A 23,124-nucleotide genomic window follows, 5' to 3' on the forward strand; every position below is an offset into this window, starting at 1 on the left:
GACTTAAAGGATTTGCTGCTAATGTCTTACTGTCAGATACCACAGGACACGTTCAGAGGTCTTGTGAAGTCCATGCATGGACACATTAAATCTGTTTTGACAACACAAGGTAGAACATCATGATATTAGGCAGGGGGTTTTAATGTTATTGTTGAGCAGTATTTTTTCCTACACTTGTAAAAAAAAGTTTTAAAAAGAGCTTAAAGGGACACTCCAGGCACCCAGACCACTTCTGCACATTGGAGTGGTCTGGGTGCCAACTCCCACTATTTTTTACCCTGCAAGTGTAATTATTGCAGTTTTTCTAAACTGCAATAATTACCTTGCAGGGTTAACTCCTCCTCTAGTGGCTACTAGACAGCCACTAGAGGGCACTTCTGGGATTATAGCACATGTGAGCATAGCTATGTGAGGACCTCCAGCGTCGCTAAAATCCCCATAGGAAAGCATTGAAAAGCATTTTCAATGCTTTCCTATGGGGAGGTCTAATGCGCGTGCGCCGCACATGCGCATTAGGTCTCCCCCGCCGGCGGGCGTGATCAGTCTCCCCCGCCTGCTGACGTGATGAAGGGGAGGAGCCAGACCAAGTAGCAGCGGCGAGAGACATCGTCGCTGCCTCTGGTAAGTCACTGAAGGGATTTTGACCCCTTCAGCAACCGGGGATGGGAGGTGGGAGGGAGAGGGGACCTGCAGTGCCAGGAAAACAGATTGTTTTCCTGGCACTGGAGAGTCCCTTTAAGAGCTTTAAAATGTAATTGGTAATAATCTCTCTCATTAAACAAATACAGGAAGGATTCATTTGAAACCATTGATTATATCAGCGATTGAGCGAGGGGAAGAGCTGTATGTGAGGAGTCTCCTGCAGGATAATTTTTTGAATACTGGTTTTGGTAAGTAATAAACATGTATGTGGTGTTGGCCTCCATTTTAAATCAGATAACTTTTTTCTAGGCTTCTCCATGTGCGTACTCTGTAAGTAGAGATAAGTTGTTGGTGGAGGTCAATTAGTTGATTATTGTCCTCCCCTGTTTTCCAGTCCATAAACCCAACTATGTGTCCCCTTAATTGCTGAACTATAGAGAGAAAAACAAATTGACAGGCGTACATTTCATCATAATTCAGTACATAATAATTGTAAATCATCCTTGTCTATGGACAAAATAGAGCATGGAAGGGCCCTGTTAATAAGAATAATAGTTCCCCTTACAATAAAGTTTGAGTAGTAGCAAGTTGATTGTGGTGTGCAGAAACCGACAAATGGGATAGGCCTGAAAAAAGGTCCACCTATTGAAAGAGCATAAGCATCGGCAGAACATCAGGAGGAAGCTGGGAAGGGGGAGGGGGTCGATATAGGCTGACAAAAAAACAAAACCCTCTCACAACTCTTGGCATACTGCCTTTTACATTTGTTGTCAGGGTCAAAGGCAATGTATACAATGGAATTTGGGCAATGGCAATAGTAGCAAGTTAGTTGTGGTGTGGCTGAAACTGTTGAACAGGGTAGGCCTGAATAAAGAGGGAAAAATATTAAAACTGCCTAAACTCACAACTATATAAATCAACAAAGCCCCCTAATGATCAATCATACTTGTACCTTGTTTGATACAACAGCAAAGATAACTTCAAGGAATTAAAGATGTAATTAATTGGTAAAACTGAGTAAAATAATGCTGTGATCCAGTGCGGGATGTAGAACACATGAATCTATGCTGGCTGTAAGACAATATATTGATGAATGTAAGTGGTGCTAGCTGCAAGGAAATATTGAATCTTCCCAAGACTTGTGTTTTGGTACATCTTACAAAACCGGACCTGAAGCTAAATATCATAATGCTTATAAATCCCTATCCCTTCTCTTTATCTCCTCCCCTCTGTAATATCCTGTGTTCTAGCAGCATTTATAACCACACCTCATAGAAAAATTGTTAGTGGGAGCAGCTGTATAACATCCAGGTACTGACTGACCTATGTTATGCCAAGCGACTAAACAATTAAGCTAAATTGGTAACCTGGGAACCTAACTAGTTGCCAAGTGGCGATAAGAGGCTATGAGTTGGGTACATTTGCTACTGAGCGTTGCGGTATGGTATTTGAATCTTGTGATGATTGAAGGGATTCTAGATAGGTTGTCAATGACAGGTGAGGCCCTAACCGCTTTTTCCAAGATGACGATGATGCGAGACACTAATTATGATTTGAAGGGGCGAAATACCTCCATAGTTGAGGATGGGAATTGGCCTCGTGGGACAGCAATGTAGTGGAACAAGAAGCTGAAATATACTACGTATGTGTCAGGGTACCTGTTGTCTCTACCTCTGTGGAGGTGAGACACTTGGACGTTCTTCCTCGCAAAAGGGTTGAATCACTCGTTCCTCGCGGTTCCCTCGGGCGTTTACACGCCGGCCGCGAGGGATCCACTTCCTTTTATGACGCGGCGTTCAGTAGCCGACGTCATGACGACAACCCAACCCGATCTGTCAATCAAGCCCCAAGCACGAATGAGGATTCGTCGGGGGCGTGATTACCTGTTTGGAACCAGGGTATAAAATAGGGCTTTCTACATTTGTTCATTGCCCAGTCGTGGTTCTAGCTTGTCTAGTCACTCAGTGCTCTTGTATTCTGTTAGTTTCTTTGGTTTTGACCTGGCTTGTCTGTTCTACCTTGTTTACCTCTATTACCCTTTGACTCGGTTTGTCTCTCGCTTACCTGCTCTCTCGTTCCCTCGACCTCGGCTTGTCTCTAGACCATTCTTTACTTTCTACTTACGTTAGTCCGGCCATTCTAAGGTCCGGTATACGTACCCTGTACCTGTTTGTACTCTGCGTGTTGGATCCCTGTCCCGATCCTGACAGTATGGCCACCTAGGGCTCCCTAACAGCCAGGCCAAGTTAAAGGTAATATTCTGTTGAGCAAGTGGTTGTCATAAGGAGGGAGTAGTTTTGTAAAGTGAGTCACTTGCGTGGTGACTTGAAAAAGGCGTGAATGTGAAATGAAAATCTGACATGACTAAATAGACATGCACCCGGCAGACTGATGAAAGCTAGAATGTTAGAATTTGGCAGTATGAATAAGTGAATAGAAAATGAAGGGCAAAAAGATGTATGAACGAAAAAACGGAAAGTGACATCAGGGAACTTGGTGTTCATAATTTAAAACTGTTACTAACACCATGAAAATGCCTTTGTATGATTGCCGGTAAAGTAAGTAAAATAAGCTCAAAACACTGAAATAGTATAGTGACACTTATTACCAAATACAGTTAACAGTTAAATAAGTTACCCAGTTGACCATATATGCTATAAATATCCCTGGATAATCAAGGACCGGTCTGAAGTACACATGGTGAGACGTGATGTATTGATATGTTCATAATGTATATTGATACGCAAGATGGGCCGTAAAGGAGGTGGCTATAATAAATTAATAACACAACCCCTGTGAGGTGTATATACTAAGAGGCAAGGGTACATAATTACAAAATATCGACTTGCCGCAAGTTTGGAGTAATTAAGCATTGCGATAGAAAGGCATAGTACAAAACATAACCGTGATGATACATGGAAATTAACATATAACATCGTTTAAACGAGAATATTATATACACCCAAACAAAACCTGGTATACTGAATGAAGTAGCATACTTGATACCCCGAAGCACAAGAGAATGTTACTTACGGAAATTACCAAATAACGTAATAAGTGGAACTGTGAGAACCTGTAAGTATAACTTCTCCTGAAGATGAGTGGGGATGTTTAGTTTGTTATGAACATGGTCCCCATTACCTCTCCTTCTGACAACTGGTAATCGTATGATGAACTAAAGCAAACTGCACCCTTTTAGTGTTGCAAAGTACTGTCTACTGATCAGGTGACATAGAACCATTTAACCTTCAACTGCATACTTATAATACCAATAACAATACCACTGCTATATAGACCATGCTGGCCAATATACTGTCTGACTCAAATAAATATATTGACTGTATGCTGTATCGCTAGTCTGTGGTTCAAGTACCAGGTAGCTATAACAATACAAATCAGAGCCAGAATGCAAAGATACCTGAAAAGTCCACACAATTAGAAATGTTAACCTAGCTTGTACAAATCAATGGTCTTTTACTAATAATCGTGCTCATGGTAAGACCAGAGAGCAGGGTTACAGCAGCAGACCTTTGCATAACTAAGCATGCTTTAGTAATTGTCCACATTAGGTAGAATTGATGACCCTCTAGACATAGCTAACTATTAATTCAATGTCTGCCAAACCCCTTTTAAAACACACATAGCTCATTATCATTGCCTGCTAACAATGTTAAAATGTGATTTATGATATTTCAGTTTGGCCTGTTTATTATAACTTTCAAACGAGGCAGACGAGTCATGGAGTATATAATCAGGTGCATATTACTGTAAGTTTGATGTTTAACCACCTTAAATATCTCTCGTTTTACTTTCTGTACCCACCTTATCTATGCCTCAACAAAAGAAAGATTTACACAAATCAGAGCCAGATGCCTTTTAACAAAACCATCCAGTACTGTGCATGCAGCCTCAATGAGCCAACAAGGATCACAGTCACAAAACCACAAAAAACCCTATAAGATAAATACCACAATGAAGCAATTGATAAAATGTGTGCTATGCATGAGATTAAGAAGGTTCTTACAGCCTTCAAAACATACAGTGAAAACATACAGTGAAAACATACAGTGAAAACATACCTGCAACCCTGTAACTAACTGATAACATAACAAAAATGATATGTAAATACCTACTGGTGAGTAGCATAGCTAAACCAGGCTTAAAATAAGGTAATGAAAGCTTGTCCAAACATATTGGATTGTACCGACCCAAATCAAAAGTGTAGCACAGCCGAACATAGGTCAAATATAGTGAACCACAGTGACTATGTTGCATAGCCAAATGTATGCTGAAAGTAAGGTACCAAATTGAATATGTAACATAGAGGAATGCATTGTACCAAAGTGAATGTATAGTATGGCTGAATGTACAAAACCAAATGTGACTATGTATTGCGGCTGAACAGTCGAATGTACTGTACCAAAATTATACTGTACTGAAACCATGGTGAATAAGTAGGATGGTTGAACATAGTCCAAATGTACTGAAAGTGCAGTAAATATGTAGCATAGCCAAGCATAAGCCAAAAGTACAGAAACACAGTAAATCTGTAACATGGCTGAACATAGAGTGAATACACCGAACCACAGCGAGTATGTAATGTGGCCGAACAAAGTCTGAATGAATTGAAACAGACTGAAAATGTAGCATGGCTGAACCTACTGAAACATCGTGAATATATAGTGTGGCCGAACATAGGTTGAAAATACTGAAACACATTGAATATGTAACGTGGCAGAATAAAGGTCAAATTTACAATATTAAAAGGAGAGAACTGGGGTAGGGTGACCACTGGTCATGCTCCCTACTCACGAACTCAAACGGAATCTCCTCCATTGATGCTGGAACGCCATTCTAAGCTGGGAAGTCCACAAACAAAAAGTTGAGTATGGTAAGCTAGCAATCAGGTTCCAAAATGACAGAGACTGTCAGGCGGAAAAGCTGGGGGGGGGGGGGGGGGGGGTAGATATAGACTAGGAAAAAAAATATTGAGAAGAAATTCAAGTACTTATCAAAGGGGATACCAACCTATTCTCCGCTGTTGACCAGTGAGATTTTTGTAATAAAATTACATCTGATTTAAGGAGAGCCAAATGGGATATTATCTTCCTTCCTCTATATTCCTTGAAACAAATCTCAATTTGGCATTGCAGCAAGATTGGGAAGAATTATTAAATGAGTATTTGGCAAGCATGGTTGGAACTGAGGACGGTATATGAAATGGGTGATAAAAAGGAAAAGGCTGTCCCAGCTGCAACCACAGCTACAAAGCACAGGGAAACCTCAACATCCTGCCTAACAATTTATAAGTTAGAAACTAAAAAAATACCAAATTAGCATTCAGTTGGAAGCGGACCTTGAAAAATGGCTTGTATCGAGAGAAGGCCGATTGTCCTGGCCAGTTGTCTCAGTGACAGATTTTCCTCTTGATAGACTTGACCTTGGAGGGTGGCAGTAGAAGTGCCCCACACATGGAATCGATGTTGAAACCCAGGAATTAAATGATTGAGAAGGTATAAAGACAGACTTGTCCAAGTTGATTAAGAAGCCTAGATTATCAAAATAGTGTTATTGTCCAAGACAGATGTTTGCAGGGCAGATGAGATTCCTGTGCCATCATGAGTATGTCGTCCAAACATAATATCAGACGGTCCTCTCTACTGCGTAGAAGGGCGAATACTGGTTTAACCAATTTGGTGAAACACCTGGGGGCTGGTGAAATGCAGAAGGGAAGGCATTTGAAATGCCACATGGTCTCTTCCCACCGGAATTGAAGGAATTGTTGACCGTTTTTGGCCATCGGGACAGTGAGCTATGCCTCCTGTAGATCGAGTTTGATCATCCAATCCCCTAACAGGAGTAGATCTCGGAAGAAGTGGATACCTTCCATCTTAAAATGGTGGTATGTGACAAATGTGTTTAGGGGGCGTACATTGATGACCAGTCAAACACGCCCTAATTTCTTGGGAACCAGGAACAGGTTGCTTAGGACGCTGGAGACGATATTTCTGTTGACACTGAGGACCTGTCGAGTGCAGAGAAAACTAGCCTATTAGGTAGAAACATTGTACAATATCAAGGAATTGAACAAAATCTGTTGTAACCCATAATAATTTGTAGGACCCAAGCATCTAATGTTAACATGCACCAGGCATCGACAAAATGAGGCAGTCTGCCCCCCCACCACAGATAAGACATATATTACAAAAATGCTGAGGGAATTATTTAGAGTTCGGACAGAGTATGCAGCACAAAGCAATAAAAATCCAGATGCAGCTTTTTTCCTTAAATTTTAATTTCACTTTTGGGTCGCACCTTGCTTCCCCGATGAGTTTAATCTAGATGGGAGGAAAAACAAAAAACAGAAAAGCCTAGACCTTGAGCCCAACATGGCCTCTTGCTTCGACAAAGATCCTGGGAGCAGAGGAAGCATACTTACATGCCCCTTCGGTGCCTCAGTTGGACTCGTTCCCAATTACAAAGCCCGTCATGCAGGAATTGCTGGTGGATCTCATGCGCAATATCAAGGCCGGTGTGGCTGACATCTGGAAAGATATCCAGAGCTTGACCGGCCGCATGGTAGCCCTGGAGCAAGAATCCAGAAGTAATGCACAACAAGGAGCACACTTGCAAGGAGGTGAAGTCTCTACAACAGCAGACATTTGAGCAAAGATTTGTGGCACTGGAGGATGCTCGCCGCAGCAAGAACCTTAAGCGGCGGATTTGACATACTTCTTGCTCCGCCTGATGGTGCAATGCTGCCCTCCAAGCGAGCGAAATCCGTAAACCTCAATGGCATATTTCGGATCTCCAAACTGGTGAAAGCCATGGCATTAATTTACTTTATAGTATGGTTCCAGAGCGGTCAAGATGAGGCCGCAGTCCTAAACACAATTCTGGGTCATGCCCCATATCGGTTTGCATAGCCAAAGAATTTCTGCACAAACTAACAGAAACCGTCTCAGGGAAGCTCATCTGCATGCTCGTTGTCCTCATCGGAGTCTCGAGCTGGGCTGGTGTGGTTACACGTGGTCTGTGGTTGTGAGGTCGGTTGGATGTACTGCCAAATTCTCTGAAACGCCTTTGGAGACGGCTTATGGTAGAGAAATGAACATTCAATTCACAGGCAACAGCTCTGGTGGACATTCCTTTAGTCAGCATGCCAATTGAACGCTCCCTCAAAGCTTGCGACATCTGTGGCACTGTGTTGTGTGAGCAATAGGCCTTTTGTGTACATAGAAAGTCTTAGATCTTTGAGTTCAGCTCATGAAAAATGGGAGCAAAAACAAGTGTTGCGTTTATAATTTTGTTCAGTGTAGATTAAAAAAAAATGGAATCTATATCCGCATTATCCAGGCATATGTTATTTTCAGGAAAATTTGAAATAAGCCAGTTATCTATCAGTCTTTTGTAGAGAGTTCTTTGGTGTCCTGGAGATGTAATAATCCATTTGATATAAGAGTGGATGTATGAGTGTGAAGTGTGTTAGGATGTGTCTCAAAGGTTTAGAGATGGAGAAATTAAGTGTAACGGAATTCTGGAAAAGGTCCAGAGGTGGTCTGGCTAATAAATTTCAGAGTGTCTCAAGAATTCCAGAGGGAAAAGGTGTGTCTTCAAATAAGTGTTGAGCATGTATTCATAGTGTATGTCATCTCCCCCTTAAAGTTTCTCTGTCTCCTTATTTTAAAGAATTTTCTTATCTGTCAAATTCACACCCAACTATTTGAAATGACCAATGGCACCGCATGAGTGTGCACTATTATGAGTGTTGACCTTATCCTAATGGTCAATTTATTAAATTTGACCAACAGATGGTGTACCTGTTCCATGAACATTTTCATCATCCAAGACAATAACTACTTTCTCTTAAGGATTTTAGTGATTGTGATGACAAAAATTACATCACAGGGCAGCCAATTTGCTTGCTACTTCATCATGTCGATAATGTCACATCAAATAAGTTTTGGTTAGTTTTAACAGACAGAGAGGCAGCAATCCTGGCGTAATTTTAGGTGGCTGACATGTATATCCTCCAATTCAACAAAGCATGGATGGTGCACTGTAGGAATATCTATTAAGTGTAAACCTGTCTTATTTTTTTTTTTTTTTCAATACTTCTTTATTCAAAATGTTTTTTCATATTTTATATTACAGTACAATTCGAAAAATACATACATTACAAACATACATATTGCATATTACACCAAATGATATAAATAGTTCCTACTGTATAGAGAGAATACGTTAATTAAGGTGCAACAGGCCATCCCCCACGCAAACACAAAGAGAAAACATGCCAATAAGAAAAAAAAAAAAAAAAAAAAAAAAAATTAACTGAGGAAGTCGTTATTATATTATATACGCAGAGTCTGTGGAAATATGATAGGGAGTATATCCCTAGAAGATAACCACAAACTAAGAAAGCTATTGTCCATAGAGGTATATCTACTGAGTGGTCAGACCCCCGTCCCCTCCCCCGTCACATGAAAAATTTATAAATTGCCATATAGTAGGGAACAGGTGTTTAACCAAAGTAAATACCAGTCTCTTTTTTTTGAGGCCAGTAACCAGGTATTAAGAATATCATTTTCCATTGTTAATTGAAGTTTAACTTGTTTAATTAGAGAGGCCTTCTGAAAAGGCTCGGAAGATTTCCATTGTCTTGCAATGGTAACTTTGGCTGCAATAAAGCAGTGAGTAGCTAAACATCTATATTTACTTGATTTGAAAGGCCAATTCAGATGAAGGAGGGCCGAGGCTGGATTTTTGTTTGAATCATTAAACGAAGCCTCATTCATTGATATTTCCGAAAAGATATTGAAGGTCCAGGCCCATAATGGCTTAAGTGCTGGGCAATACCACCAAATATGAATGTATGTGCCTAAATAGGTGCCACATCTCCAGCAAGTTGAGTCTTGAGAAGTGTACATTTTAGCCAACCTTGTTGGAGTATAATACCACCTATATAAAAGCTTAAAGTGGCACTCAGTCAGGTTCAATCCATGAACAAATTTGTTTACCCAAATTAAGGAGGAAAACCAGTCGTTTGGGGAGATCACTAGATTAAGTTCCTTTTCCCATGTTTTAACCAGTCTATGCGGGAAGGGATCTAAGCCTTTAAGTAGCGAGTTGGCAACCGAGATAATCTTGGGTACAGTTTGAAAAGAGAATAGAGTTTGCAGCTCTTTAACGCATGGGAATGTAGATTGAACAACATGTTTCTGAATATAGTGTTTGATACGAAAGTAAGTAAATATTTCTTTAGATGGAATATGCAAATTATCTACTAACTGTTGAAAGGGTAAAATATTATCACCCTGCATAATATCCGCTATGGTTAAAGTGTCCTTATTAGGCCAGTGTCTCAATGATAAATCTTCTACATTAGCTTCTAATATATTTAATTTGCAGGTTCTAAGGATTCGATTGGTTAAACCCAAGATTTTCTTAATTTCTGTCCATATTTCCAAAGTGTGGGCCAGCGATATTGGGGAGTACGGTAGCACTCTCGAAAGCTTACCAGTATCTGACCAGATATAGGAATAAAGGCTAGAAGCGTGTATAGCTTCGGATTCCATTTTATACCAGGGTTCAGTAAAAAATTGTGGTTCTTGTAAAATGTAAATATGTCGTATAATGTTTGCATGATAAAGATTTATGATATTTGGGAAGTTTAGCCCTCCCTGGGACAGTTTCCTTGAAATATTTTTTTGACTTATTCTAGGCTTTTTATTATTCCAAATGAATTTGTTAATAGCCGATTGGATCATTAAAAGCCAACCTTTAGGGATTTTGAGAGGGACCATTGAAAACAGATACAGCCATTTCGGTAAAATATAGGAATTAATAATATTGATTCTACCTGTCCATAAGGTCTCGAGGTTTTTCCATTTTTTTAAATTTTGATTCATATCTTTCATTAAGTGCATTACATTCCTCTCCATTATATGAGAGGCATTTGCTGGAAAACTAAGACCCAGATAATTAATTTCTGTGTCAGTCCAAATAAATTGGTATTTTTGGGATAGTCTTTCAACCTGTGTCGAAGATAAATTGATGGTTAAAGCTGTGGATTTAGATACATTTAACTTGAAATTAGAAATATTAGAAAATGTATCTATTTCTTTCATGAGTGCGGCTAATGATTCCTCCGGAGATATGAGAATAACCAAGGCATCGTCAGCGTATAGTGCAATCTTTATCTCCTGAGTTTTAGTGGGGACCCCCTTAATTAAATGGTTGTTTCTAATGTTAACCGCGAAAGGTTCGAGAGAAAGAATATATAAAATCGGTGACAGGGGACACCCCTGTCTTGTTCCGTTTTTAAGATCGAACCAGGACGAAGTAATATTGGGACCTACAGTTCTGGCCGAGGGGGAAGAGTACAGTACCATAATTGCAGTATATATCCAACCTTTAAAGCCGTATGCCTTAAGGAGTTCTCTAAGGTAGTCCCACCCGACCCTGTCAAACGCTTTTTCTGCGTCCAGGGACAGGGCCAGGAGGGGCTCCTTATGGTCTTTTGCTGAACCGATAATATCTATAAGCTTTCGAGTATTATTTGATGCCCATCTTCCGGGGATGAACCCTATTTGATCTGGGTGGATCAGTTTTGTAATGACCGTTTTCAATCTCTCAGCAATAATGGCGGAATATATTTTCATATCTACATTAATTAATGCGATCGGTCTGTAGTTTCTTGGGTCCCTACTATCTTTTCCAGATTTTAAAATTGGGACGATATTGGATTGTAATAATTCCTTAGGTATGGCCTCATTTTCTGCGAGTTGATTAAACATTTCCATAAGAGGTTTTAAAAGATAGGATTTCATATATTTGTAATATAAGTTTGAAAAACCATCAGGACCAGGGGTTTTATTTGTAGCTAATCTCTCAATTTGAAATTGTACTTCTTCGGTTGAAATCTTTCTATTTAAATTGGTCAAATCCTGGGAAGAAATTCTCGGCAATTGGGAATTTAATAAATATTCCTTGATGTCTTTAGTTTCTGGGGATAGCCTTAGATTGTAAAGGTCTTGGTAAAACTGGTTAAACTTTTGTCCAATCTCAGATGGAGTGGAGTATACAATATGGTCAACCACCAGCTTTTCTACCCTGTTTTTTGCTTGTCGATTGCGTAATCTCCTAGTTAAGCCTTTACTCGCTCTATTGCCCGAGACATAATGATTTAATTTTAGTTTATATATATTTTGCTTAATTTTTTCCTCTTCTTTTAAGTTAATTTGAGTTTGTAAAACTTTTAATTGGGTTCTCAACTCCGGAGAAGATTTTAATTTATTCTTTTTAGAACATGAGTAGAATTCGATATATAAGTCAGGCAGTATTGTGCCGTTCTTTTTCTTAAGAAAGTGGTCTATTTTAATTAGATAGCCCCTCATTACCGATTTATGAGTGCACCAATTTATTAACGGAGAGGTATCTCCCGGGTCGTTTTCTGCCCAAAAATATTTCAATAATTTGGTAAGGTCCTCCCTATTACTAGGGTCTTTTAAAATTTTATCATTTAGTCTCCAAGTATTACGATGTAGAGGGGGAGAATCCCCAAGATCAAATAGGACGAAACTGTGATCTGACCAAGTGTTTTCCCTTAGATTAATATGGTTAAAGAGCGGAATGGTGTTGGCATTTGTTAAGCAAAAATCTATCCGGGAGTAAGTACCATACACCCCGGATAGATGGGAAAAATCTTTTTCAGAAGGGTGTAATAGTCTCCACATATCGTATAGATTATATTGTTTACAAATATTATTCAATTTTTTTGCTTGTTTGATAGCTCCTTTGTTGTTTGATAAGGGAGATAAAAAAGTTCTATCCATAGCTGGATCACTAACACAGTTAAAGTCCCCGGCAATGATCAAATGTCCCCTGCAGATTTTATCGACTTTATCCATTATCAGGGAAAATTTGGTCATTGGATCGACATTAGGTAAATAGACATTAACCAGAGTAAAAACTCTATCTTCAATCTTACATAATAGAATAATAAACCTCGCTTCTAAATCCAATTCAATATGGAGAATATCCAAGTTAATATCTTTTCTGAATATAATTGCCACACCTCTTTTTTTTTTTTCTGTTAGTGAGGCCTGAATCACCGTTGCAAAATTTTCTCCACCCCAAGTTTGTTTAGTGTCTTTAAGCCAGTGCGTTTCTTGTAGAAACGCTACCTGTATGTTTAGTTTCATCAATGAATCATACAGTCTGTGCCTTTTCTTATTTGTATTAAGCCCCTGGACATTCAGGGATAAAAAGTTCAACATAGAAATACATATAGACAATATTTTTTGACTTCCTGAAAAAAACAAAACCAAAGATAGCTTGTCACGCTATCATTTAAATAAAAAAAAGGAATACAACACCCAACATGTATACCGTCTGATGGAGGGCACTGAATAAGCCCCCCATCTACATTCAACCATTTAGGTAAAAACCTAATGCTATTGTAGTCATTGAAAGCCATATAGGTACAATGAAAATCGAGTAGCATAGCTACACAAGAGGGGAACCCTGAACCATGCCTGAGTTAGAAACCCGCCCCTGAATTGCCCTCCCTTTGTTGTGCTGCTTCTCTCCCATTATATAGCAGGGGGAAAGAGACAATGAGAGGGAAAGAGAGGGAAAAAAAAAAAAAAAAAAATCCCCAAATTTTTATTTAATTTATAAATATCTTAATTAGTCTATCATTATTTATACATAGTGCACACAATAAGAATATTTTGTGTGTAAACGTTAATTGCTAGTGACTTAAGCTTGTGGAAAAATTGGTGAGTTTGTGGTGAATTATCTCACTTGGGACCACTCCCTAATGTTAGCTTTTAAAGTGTTAATTGATTAGCAGCAGTTTTACATAAGACCTATAAAGTGATAGTGAATTTACTTAGACATGGGTATCCTTCTTATAATACAACACCTATAGGATACCTATGGTGACTAATTTATATTTTTAATACATTATGCAATATGTGAGCGCAAAAAGTGATATCCTATGTTATTTCCCCCTTTTCTTTCCCTTTTTCTTCCCCCTTTCTCTTCCTTCCCCCTTCCGGGTGGTTTTACCCACGAATATAGAATAAGGACAAATTGTAAAGAAAAAAAAAAAAAAAAAAGACAGAGCATTCTTTTATCTATCAATACCTTAATCTTAATGCCTATAATATATATCTAATTTGTTCTTGCAATTGCTATATAATATGTTACATTTGTATACATTCACAAATATATAGTATATTATATACCACCGCCTAGGGCATTGAGAACAGCATTACCTGTCTTTTTTTTTTTTGCTTTTTGTTACCCCCTTTTTTGACATATTAATTAAATCAAATAAGATTTTCTTTAGTACATGTAGAATAATATTGGAGTTATTTACACATGGATATCCATCTAGTGGGGGACGCCCAGGCAGTGTCTACATTATCAAAGAGTAAGATAATTAGCATATTTATAGAGACCCAATGAAAACAAGTGAATGTTGCTTTTTCCTATGTTAAATTGTTAAAAAAAAAAAAAAAAAAAAAAAAAAAAATTGCCTTAATTAATATAATTTTCAAATACCCTCCCCTCCCTCTCTCTCTCTCATCACATTTCTCTTATTCCACTTTCTGACCACCCTTAAGGGCGTTTTTCCCCCTATATTATACGATTATAAATCTACAGCAATAATTTATTGTTTTTGAGCCAATCTATTAGAGATGCATTGGTCTCAAATATTTCTCTCTTGCCTTCAAAGGAAAGGCTGAGTTTTAGAGGGAAAAGCCACTTGTATTTTATATTGTGGCTTCTCAGAGATCGAGTGGCAAAGCTGAATGTTTTTCGTTTTGTTCTAGTTTCGAAGGATAAGTCCTGAAATACTTTGACTTTCTGAAAAGGACCTTCAGAGACTGGGTTGGTTCTTGCAAGTTTCAGGATGGTTTCTTTGAAGTCAAATGAAAAAAAACATGCTATAATGTCTCGAGGAGAATCATTTTGAATAGCTTGTGGTTTGAATGTCCTATGGCATCTTTCGATTATCAAATCTGGAGATTTAAAGGGGACACCCAATATGATTAAGTACTCCGTCACGGATTGCTTAACATCCTCTTGACTGCCTTTTTCTGGAATATCTCTAAAGCGTAGATTTTTCCGTCTAGAGCGATCTTCTAAATCAGATAATTTGTTTTGAAGATTTAGAATGTCCCGCTGAGTTTTATCGTGATCTTCTGTTAAATTTTTTACTTGGGAGTCTAGTTGTTTGAGATGGTCTTCAAAAGTTTCCATTTTTGCAGCGAGAACTTTTATTTCAGTTTTAATATCCAGTTTGATTTCTGCGGCAGTTGAAGCCAATTCTGCTTTGAACTCATCCAGGTTGGTCTTAAAACTAGTTTGGAGCAAGGAAATGGTTATTAACTCTTTATCAGGATTACTTATTGGTCCTGGATCCAAAGTTTCCAAGGTCACATCCATCTCATTTAATCTATGTTTGGAGTTCTTATGTTGCTGGGGGGAAAAATATGTTGTGAGTGATTTATCCTGAGATTTATCTTGGGAGAGGTCTTTTTTGTCTTTCCTAGAAGAGAGTTTGGTTTCATGTGTTTTTTTCGTAGCCATGTTATAGCAATTCACAGCTTATGGAGAGAACAAGCCCACCAATCAATCTTTATTCAGTCTTTAGTCCGACTTGCTTAGATCTTCCTTAAGTCTTTTCCGTTTTCTTTTAGTTTTTCTTTTGCTTGTCTTTTACTTTCTCTTACTTTCTCTTTCTCCCTGCTACCTACAACCTTCTGTGAACTTTTTTTTTCCCCCCCTTTTCCAGCACTGCTCCCCTCCTCTCGTCCTTTCTTTTTTTTAAATGTATTGTCGAATTTGCCTGATATCTATACTGTGATCAAGGTTCTTTCAGCCTTTGCCCCTTATTGCACGGTAATTGGTGCCTCAACCATAGCCAGAAAGAGAAAAAAAATAAAAAACAAATACAAAACCTGTGTGCTTATATCGATATCGTGTCTCTCTTGTTTTTTTTTTTTTTTTTTTTTTTTCCCGTATTTTTCCTTTTGCCTTTTTTACTTATTGAGCTGGATTAAGCTCAGAGTATAGAGAGTTCAGGGTATAAATGTCAGCACTTTTGGGTTTACACTCAATATCAGGCAATTAAGGTATGCGTTTGTACTCGCTGCTACGGAGTGCAGAAAAAATTTAAAGGTTTCAAGTATATAAAGTTCTACTTCACCGTATTATTCCCAGCGTATGTACAATAGGGATACATAGTACACTTCCAGCAGGGCTTCAAAACGTCAACCAAGTGGACACAAAGCGAAGTATGTTTTAGAGAGACAGCACTCCGAGTCTTGAGCTGCGGCTGTTGACACACAGTTTTCGGCGGTTATCGTTGGCACTGTTGTTCGGTTCTGCTTCCGTTCCGACACCAAAGGCCAGCATGGGGACACTCCTTGAGGGGAAAATAAACAGGTTGTATGATCGATCTCTTGCACAGCGTGGGAGAGTTTCAGGCGCGGCTACCTCGGCGAGGCATGGCGGGCTCCCCTCCTACTCCGTCATCACGGCGAACGCACGCACTCACGCCCACACGTCATGACGCCTTACCTGTCTTATGGTTTAATGCTCATAAGAAACGTTTATCTTAGGAGACAATCACACATTAGCTTATCTGTGTCTGGATTCTGGTTACACTGACCATATTGTTAGAACAATAGATATGTGTAGTAATAATATGTTCTTTAACATATAACAACTGTTTAGTGTTTAGGATTTAAAAAAAAAAACTAATAACTATTCAGAATTCTATCTCGAATATAAAAAAAATATATATTTAAGAGGAGAAATATCTTGTCTATATAATTAAGTTTCTAATTCTATATTTTAAGTATGCACCTTTTCTCAACCCGCCTTTCTTTCTAACAAATTATTTTCTGCAATATGCAGTTATGTCCTGTGAAAAGACACCTTATCTCACATTAGATTCTTAGTCAAGCAGTGTGTGTATGTTTGCTTACATTCCAATGTTTTGACGACCTGGACTGCGAATAAGATAGACACAAGCCTTATTTCTTTTCTCTAATTGAATAGTGTTCAAGAGAAAAGAAAAAAAATGTGTATGTGTCTTTTACATTCTACAAGCACAAAATGGAGTAATATATGCTAAACTGTGACTTGCAATATAGCATTTATTTTACCCACAAAATGTCTGACAAAACGGTAAAGTTGACTTGGTCTCAGTAACCTTGAATCTGAAGGGAGCGGAGCCCCGATATCTGCTGGCCCCACCAAAAAAATCTCTGGAAGAACATTCTCTTTATGTTGACTTGCAACTTAGCAATTGCAGTAAATGTACGAAAGTAAGTGCCAAGTTCTTTAACAAAATTATCACCAAAAAAGAGGCCTTTTGCCTGTGGTCCAGGCTCAGATACAGCTATGTTAACTAACTTTGGCTCAATCTTAATCAGGATTGCTTTGCGTCTTCCAGTGGCTAATGCCGTATTTGTATTGCCGATCATGCACACAGATCATTGGATCCAGCCCCTGAGGGCCAGTAAGTCCACTGGTGCACAATCTGCCAAAGTAGTTTTGACCATGTTAAAAATTCTAGCACTGGATCCTAGAATATCTAGAACTTTATCTTGGCAGTTCCATAGGGAGAAATCTAGTCCTTTCTTGGCCTTCTATCTTGTTTGGCCAAAAATTGGGCGATTTTAGGGTTTAAGTCGGTTGACGCATGCCATATCAGAGACTGTGGGACGCAGGTATTCTACCCAAAGTTTATTCTGTAGCATTCTTATCTAGGAGGTTTTTAATTAATACGGCAATATACTTCTCAAGGCTGTACAACAAAGAAGATCTTGGATTGTATCCAGGTCAAAGAGTGGTTCTCCCAGTGGATCAAGAAGAGTGAAGCAAACCACACCTTCTTCATGGTCAGTACTTTTGTCCCTGAATAGCAAGAGGCCTCTTCATCGAACTTGCTCAGCGCCTCCTCTATTTCCGACTTGGATTTGGAAAATTCAATCAAGACTTTTACCCTCTTCTAACTTCTCACCGATTTTTGCCCAGTGGATGGCTCTTTTTTGTGGTACAACCACATTATATGTGACCGGACGTGTCCTCTCCGTCTGTAAAGTTTTGAAGGCATAAGCATTTATATGACGTGATTTCTTGGTGGACCTATGCCCACTGAGAGCAATTGTTTTTTGTTTTTTGTTTTTTCTTCGGGGGGTTACGTGGAAAAGTGTTCGTAGCAGTCCGTTGAGTGGAAGTTAGGGCATAGGTGATGGAGTGGGGACAGGCTGTCCGACATGACCCCCCTAAGTAGCTTGTGTTACAGACTTGGCAATAGTAGTGTCATGGAGGGAATGGAACTCCTCAGAGTTGATCTGCTTCTGTGGGACGGATAGAGGGTCTGGGCCTAACCGGGGGACAAGGTGCCTAGTGGAGTGGAAACCCAGGGGGGGTGGGAGGGGAAAGGGCTGGTAGGGTAGAAAGGTAGGGTAGAAAGCAGAGAGCAAACAGTGCTCACAATTAGAGATAGGGAAACACACCATACAAGCAGTACAGAATAATACATGGAAAATATAAGTAAAATAGAGAGAACATTATAATAAAATAGCAGAGACAATATCAGTGTGCTTAGCCAAGTAGGCAGCAGCAAAGAAAATGAGTGGCTTAAGGTCACATGGGGACTTCTAGGGTCAATAGTAGATAATAATATAATATATTGTGTAATAGTTTTTTGTCCGTTTTTGTCCAGGAGTCGTGTGACCTGGACAGTAGGAACACCCACGAATCCGGATCCACTCGTCATTGGAATATAGTCAATATGTTGCATACTCCCCTCCAAAAATTCTGCACCTTTGGACATTCCCACCACATGTGAATGATTGTGTCTTTGAAACCGCACCCCTGCCAACACTAATTGTTTTGTTCATGTGGTGTAGTTTCACAGGAGTGGTATACCATTTGAACATGGTTTTGTATGCTTGTTATGCCAATCGTGTTTGGGCTTGTTTAGAAGATGGCGCTTGTCTCATTCCAAATATAACAAAAATGAGGGTAAATATTATTTTTTCTTTCTTTTGGATATGATACTGGGACACCAGGCTTGTTTTTTCTCTTTTCTTGAAAGCTAATGATCATTAACATACCAAAGAAATCCACTCGTCAATTAGAAGGTAGTGGCCATATGGCTGAAGTCAGCTAGTTTACATTGGAGCTAGACTTCCAGGCCACTTATGTGTGACTTCTCACACCTTACAGAGCCTTTGATTAATCAAGGGATTAACCATATGCAAACCATCTTCCCCCTTTTACATTCCTATGCAATTCACACTACCCCATTTGTCATCTGATCTTGCAACCAAGTGGCCAATTCATATGTGCACTACATAAATTACATGGCAATATTCTATAGTGCAACAATGAATTATGCATCTTTGGCGTGACATCCATTACATCGGATGGTCTGAAAACCGGCTAGGAAAATGAGAAGTAATGGAGGTACTCAGATGGAGTACCCGCAGGCCATTACATCAGTCTTTCTATCTTTTTATAATTCGGGAACCTTTGGGTTACAGTAGGTATTGTTTGTATTTTCACTATGCCGTCCTGCTTGTAAAGCTAACTAAATGATGCTAAACAAAGTATTATGGTTTGGAAGGGGTTGTACAGTGCAGGAAAAAAAGTATTTGATCCCCTGCTGATTTTGAACGTTTGTCCACTGACAAAAAAATTCAGTCTATAATTTTAATGGTAGGTGTATTTTAACAGTGAAAGACAGAATAACAAAAAAAAAAAAAATCCAGAAAAACGCATGTCAAAAAAGTCATAAATTGATTTGAATGAGTGAAATAAGCATTTGATTCCCTATCAATCAGCAAGATTTCTGGCTCGCAGGTGTCTTTTATACAGTTAACAATCTGAGATTAGGAGCACTCTCTTAAGTAGACAAGACAACTGCACCACATCAGAGGGACGGGGCCATGTACCGTCAAATCTTGGGTGAGAACCTCCTTCCCTCAGCCAGGGCATTGCAAATGGGTTGTGGATGGGTATTCCAGCATGACAATGACCCAAAACACACAGCCAAGGCAACAAAGTAGTGGCTCAAGAAGAAGCACATTAAAGTCCTGGAGTGGCCTAGCTAGTCTCCAGACCTTAATCCCATAGAAAATCTGTGGAGGAGATGAAGGTTCGAGTTGCCAAACGTCAGCCTCAAAACCTTTATGACTTTGAGAGGATCTGCAAAGAGGAGTGGGACAAAAACCTGGTGGCCAATTATAAGAAACGTCTGACCTCTGTGATTGCCAACAGGGGTTCTGCCACCAAATACTAAGTCAAAGGGGTCAAATACATTCACTCATTGATATGCAAAGCAATCACTTTTTTGACATGTGTTTTTCTGGATTTTTTTATTTTGGTAATTCTGTCTCTTACTGTTAAAATACACCTACCATTAAAACCATAGACTGATCATTTCTTTGACAGTGGGCAAACGTTCAAAATCATCAGGGGATCAAAGTATTTTTTCCCCTCACTGTAACTGCAATTAGAGAATTGTTCTATGTGTTAACAATTACTGGTAATGCCACTGGATCCCGTAACGAAAAGCTAGAATGAGAGCCCCAACCCAAGATGTTTTTTGCACAATCACTTTATTCGTATTTACGTTTGAAGACAAAGCACTTTGATTTTTTTTGCAGCCAATTAAAGTTTATTAGCAGTTTATTGGATAAAATTAACATTGTAAATATCAGCTTTGCCCGTATAACTAATTTTAACCCCTTAAGGACCAAACTTCTGGAATAAAAGGGAATCATGACATGTCACACATGTCATGTGTCCTTAAGGGGTTAATTTACTAGGCACCAAAAGTCACCAAGGTGTCTTAAAGAAAAAAATCACTTTTAAAAATACTTATCATCTGATGTTTCCTTTTGTTAACCCCTGAAAATACCAATAATTTCCTGCTTTCCTTAAAAAATAAAATAATGCAATGATAGAAGAAAAAAAAAAAACATGCTGTAATAAAATGAATCCATGTTAACCCATTGAGACTGAGCTTGTATAGCAGGAAAAGCCCTTATACCAACACTATGCAATATCATCAAAATAGATGGTGCAACTCAGTGCTTCTAGAGTTTAATGAAGGACATACAAAGACAAACATTTTTGGTAAATCGCCATTTATCAATGTAAAGTACCCTTACTGATAAAAACTGGACTTCCCAAAATATGAAGAATAGACACCCGAAATTACTATTCTCCAAGCCCCGGGAATTAAAAAAAGTTTTATAAAAATCTTTGCAATTCTAATGTCATGCTGACATGTTTATGATTCACTCCCACCACCTTTCCTGGCTGTAGGAACGGTATGTTCTTTGGGTTTTTCTTTACTTTGTAGATGGAAAACTGTCATTTCCAGTATATTTGCAGGCATTAAAAAAGGTGGAATGCATTTCATTTTGCAAAACAAATGAAAGTAAAAGCGTGAAAACACATTTTGACAGTGAAAGCGTTAAGACACACCAAACATTTTTTACGATCCTTCTCAAAACCCATTGTTTGTCAGGTTTCTGATCTGTCACGAAAATATTGTCAGTGTTTCTAAGTAAACAATAAATAATTTATAGTGACATACATTCTTTAACTTCCAGCACATTTCTTTCAGGTCGTTCCATCAGCAGACGTTATCCTAAAGGACATGACATGAAGAGAAATACACTAAGCAAGACTACGAATGAATCTTCTAATAATAAAAAGAGCAAGGACTCCAACTCTCAAAAATCAAGCAATCTCTCTGAATCCTATATGTCAACAAATGTGATAGATAATAGAAAAACAGAACATTTCCCTTGTTCTGAATGGTGTAAATGTTTTAGCTGTAGTTTAAAATCTGTTGTTCACCAGAGAACTCGAACAGCAGAGAAACCGTTTTCATGTTCGGATTGTGGAAAATGTTTTCTCAGTAAATCAGACCTTGTGAAACATCAGAGAACTCACACAGGAGAGAAACCGTTCTCGTGTTCTGAATGTGGGAAGTGTTTTAGCCAGCACTCAATTCTTGTGACACATAAGAGAACTCACACAGGACAGAAACCGTTTTCATGTTCTGAATGTGGGAAATGTTTTAGCCAGCGTGCAAATCTTTCTGCACATCAGAGAACACACACGCAAGAGAGACCATTTTCGTGTTCTGAATGTGGAAAATGTTATCGCCAACAATCCCATCTTGCTACACATGTAAAAACTCACACAGGAGAGAGACCTTTCTCATGTTTTGAATGTGGGAAATGTTTTGCCCGTAAATCACATCTTATTGCGCATGGGAGAACTCACACAATAGAAAGACCTTTCTCATGTTTTGAATGTGGAAAATGTTTTGTTCATAAATTACATCTTGTTGCACATGGCCGAACTCACACAGTAGAGAAACCTTTCTTATGTTCTGAATGTGGAAAATGTTTTGTCATAAAATCAGATTTTGTTAGACATCAGAGAACTCATACAGGAGAAAAACCTTTTTCATGTTCCGAATGTGGGAAATGTTTTATTAGCAAATCAGACCTTGTTCGACATCAGAGAACTCATACAGGAGAAAAACCTTTTTCATGTTCTGAATGTGGGAAAGGTTTTGTCAGTAAATCAGATCTTGTTACACACAGGAGAACTCACACAGGTGAGAAGCCATTCTCATGTTCTGAATGTGGAAAATGTTTTAGCCAGCACACAGGTCTTGTTACACATGGGAGAACTCACACAGGAGAAAAACCTTTCTTATGCTCTGAGTGTGGAAAATGTTTTGTCCGTAAATCAGAGCTAGTGAGACATCAGAGAACTCACACAGGAGAGAAACCGTACTCATGTTCTGAATGTGGAAAATGTTATAGCCAACAATCACATCTTGTCAGCCATCAGAGAGCTCACACAGGTGAGAAGCCGTTCTCATGTTTTGAATGTGGGAAATGTTTTAGCCGGCATGCACTTCTTGTTAGACATCAGAAAATTCACACAAAAGAGAAATGTTGTGATGTTTTGAATGTGGGAAATGTTATAGTCAACTCTATTAGGGTTATTCACTAAAGAATTCAAAGAGAACTGAGAGCATAGCAGATTTAGACAATCTTTACAGTTTGACTATCTTGGTCTTAAATCTGAAAGATGAAGTATCTTGCAATGCCTTTCATGTGTTGACACTGTATATGATAAATAATTTTCATCAGGTGCCATTTTTTATACTTTGGCTATATTTAGAGTTGTTTATTATTCTGTAAAGTATAAAGTTGTAAATGTTGTCTTTGTTTTCCTACGCTTGTAAAATAAAAAATCTTGATAAATGAAGTGTTCAGTAGCCTCATCTTTAGTACTCATTTTTTCCTCATTATTTTATCACTTACAGCAGTTATCTAATAAATTAGATGCAGAATAACTTTTTAGACATACTAAATGTTAGTGTTTGAATTTCTGTAAATTATACAG

At 38.6% G+C, this 23,124-nt stretch overlaps 1 protein-coding gene across 1 annotated transcript in view; it reads left to right on the plus strand.

Annotated features, from left to right (window-relative positions):
- LOC134573036 (gastrula zinc finger protein XlCGF57.1-like) overlaps positions 1-22,874 on the plus strand; it is a 70,812-nt gene extending 47,938 nt beyond the window's left edge. The window contains exons 4-5 of the mRNA XM_063432416.1: positions 789-890; positions 21,317-22,874. Of these exons, the coding sequence (XP_063288486.1) occupies positions 789-890; positions 21,317-22,728 (1,514 nt within the window). The 3' untranslated portion in view covers positions 22,729-22,874. The remainder of the gene's footprint in view (positions 1-788; positions 891-21,316) is intronic.
- The last annotated feature ends 250 nt before the right edge of the window (positions 22,875-23,124 follow it).

The sequence above is a fragment of the Pelobates fuscus genome, chromosome 1 (genome assembly GCF_036172605.1).
Source record: "Pelobates fuscus isolate aPelFus1 chromosome 1, aPelFus1.pri, whole genome shotgun sequence".
Lineage (NCBI taxonomy): Eukaryota > Metazoa > Chordata > Amphibia > Anura > Pelobatidae > Pelobates > Pelobates fuscus.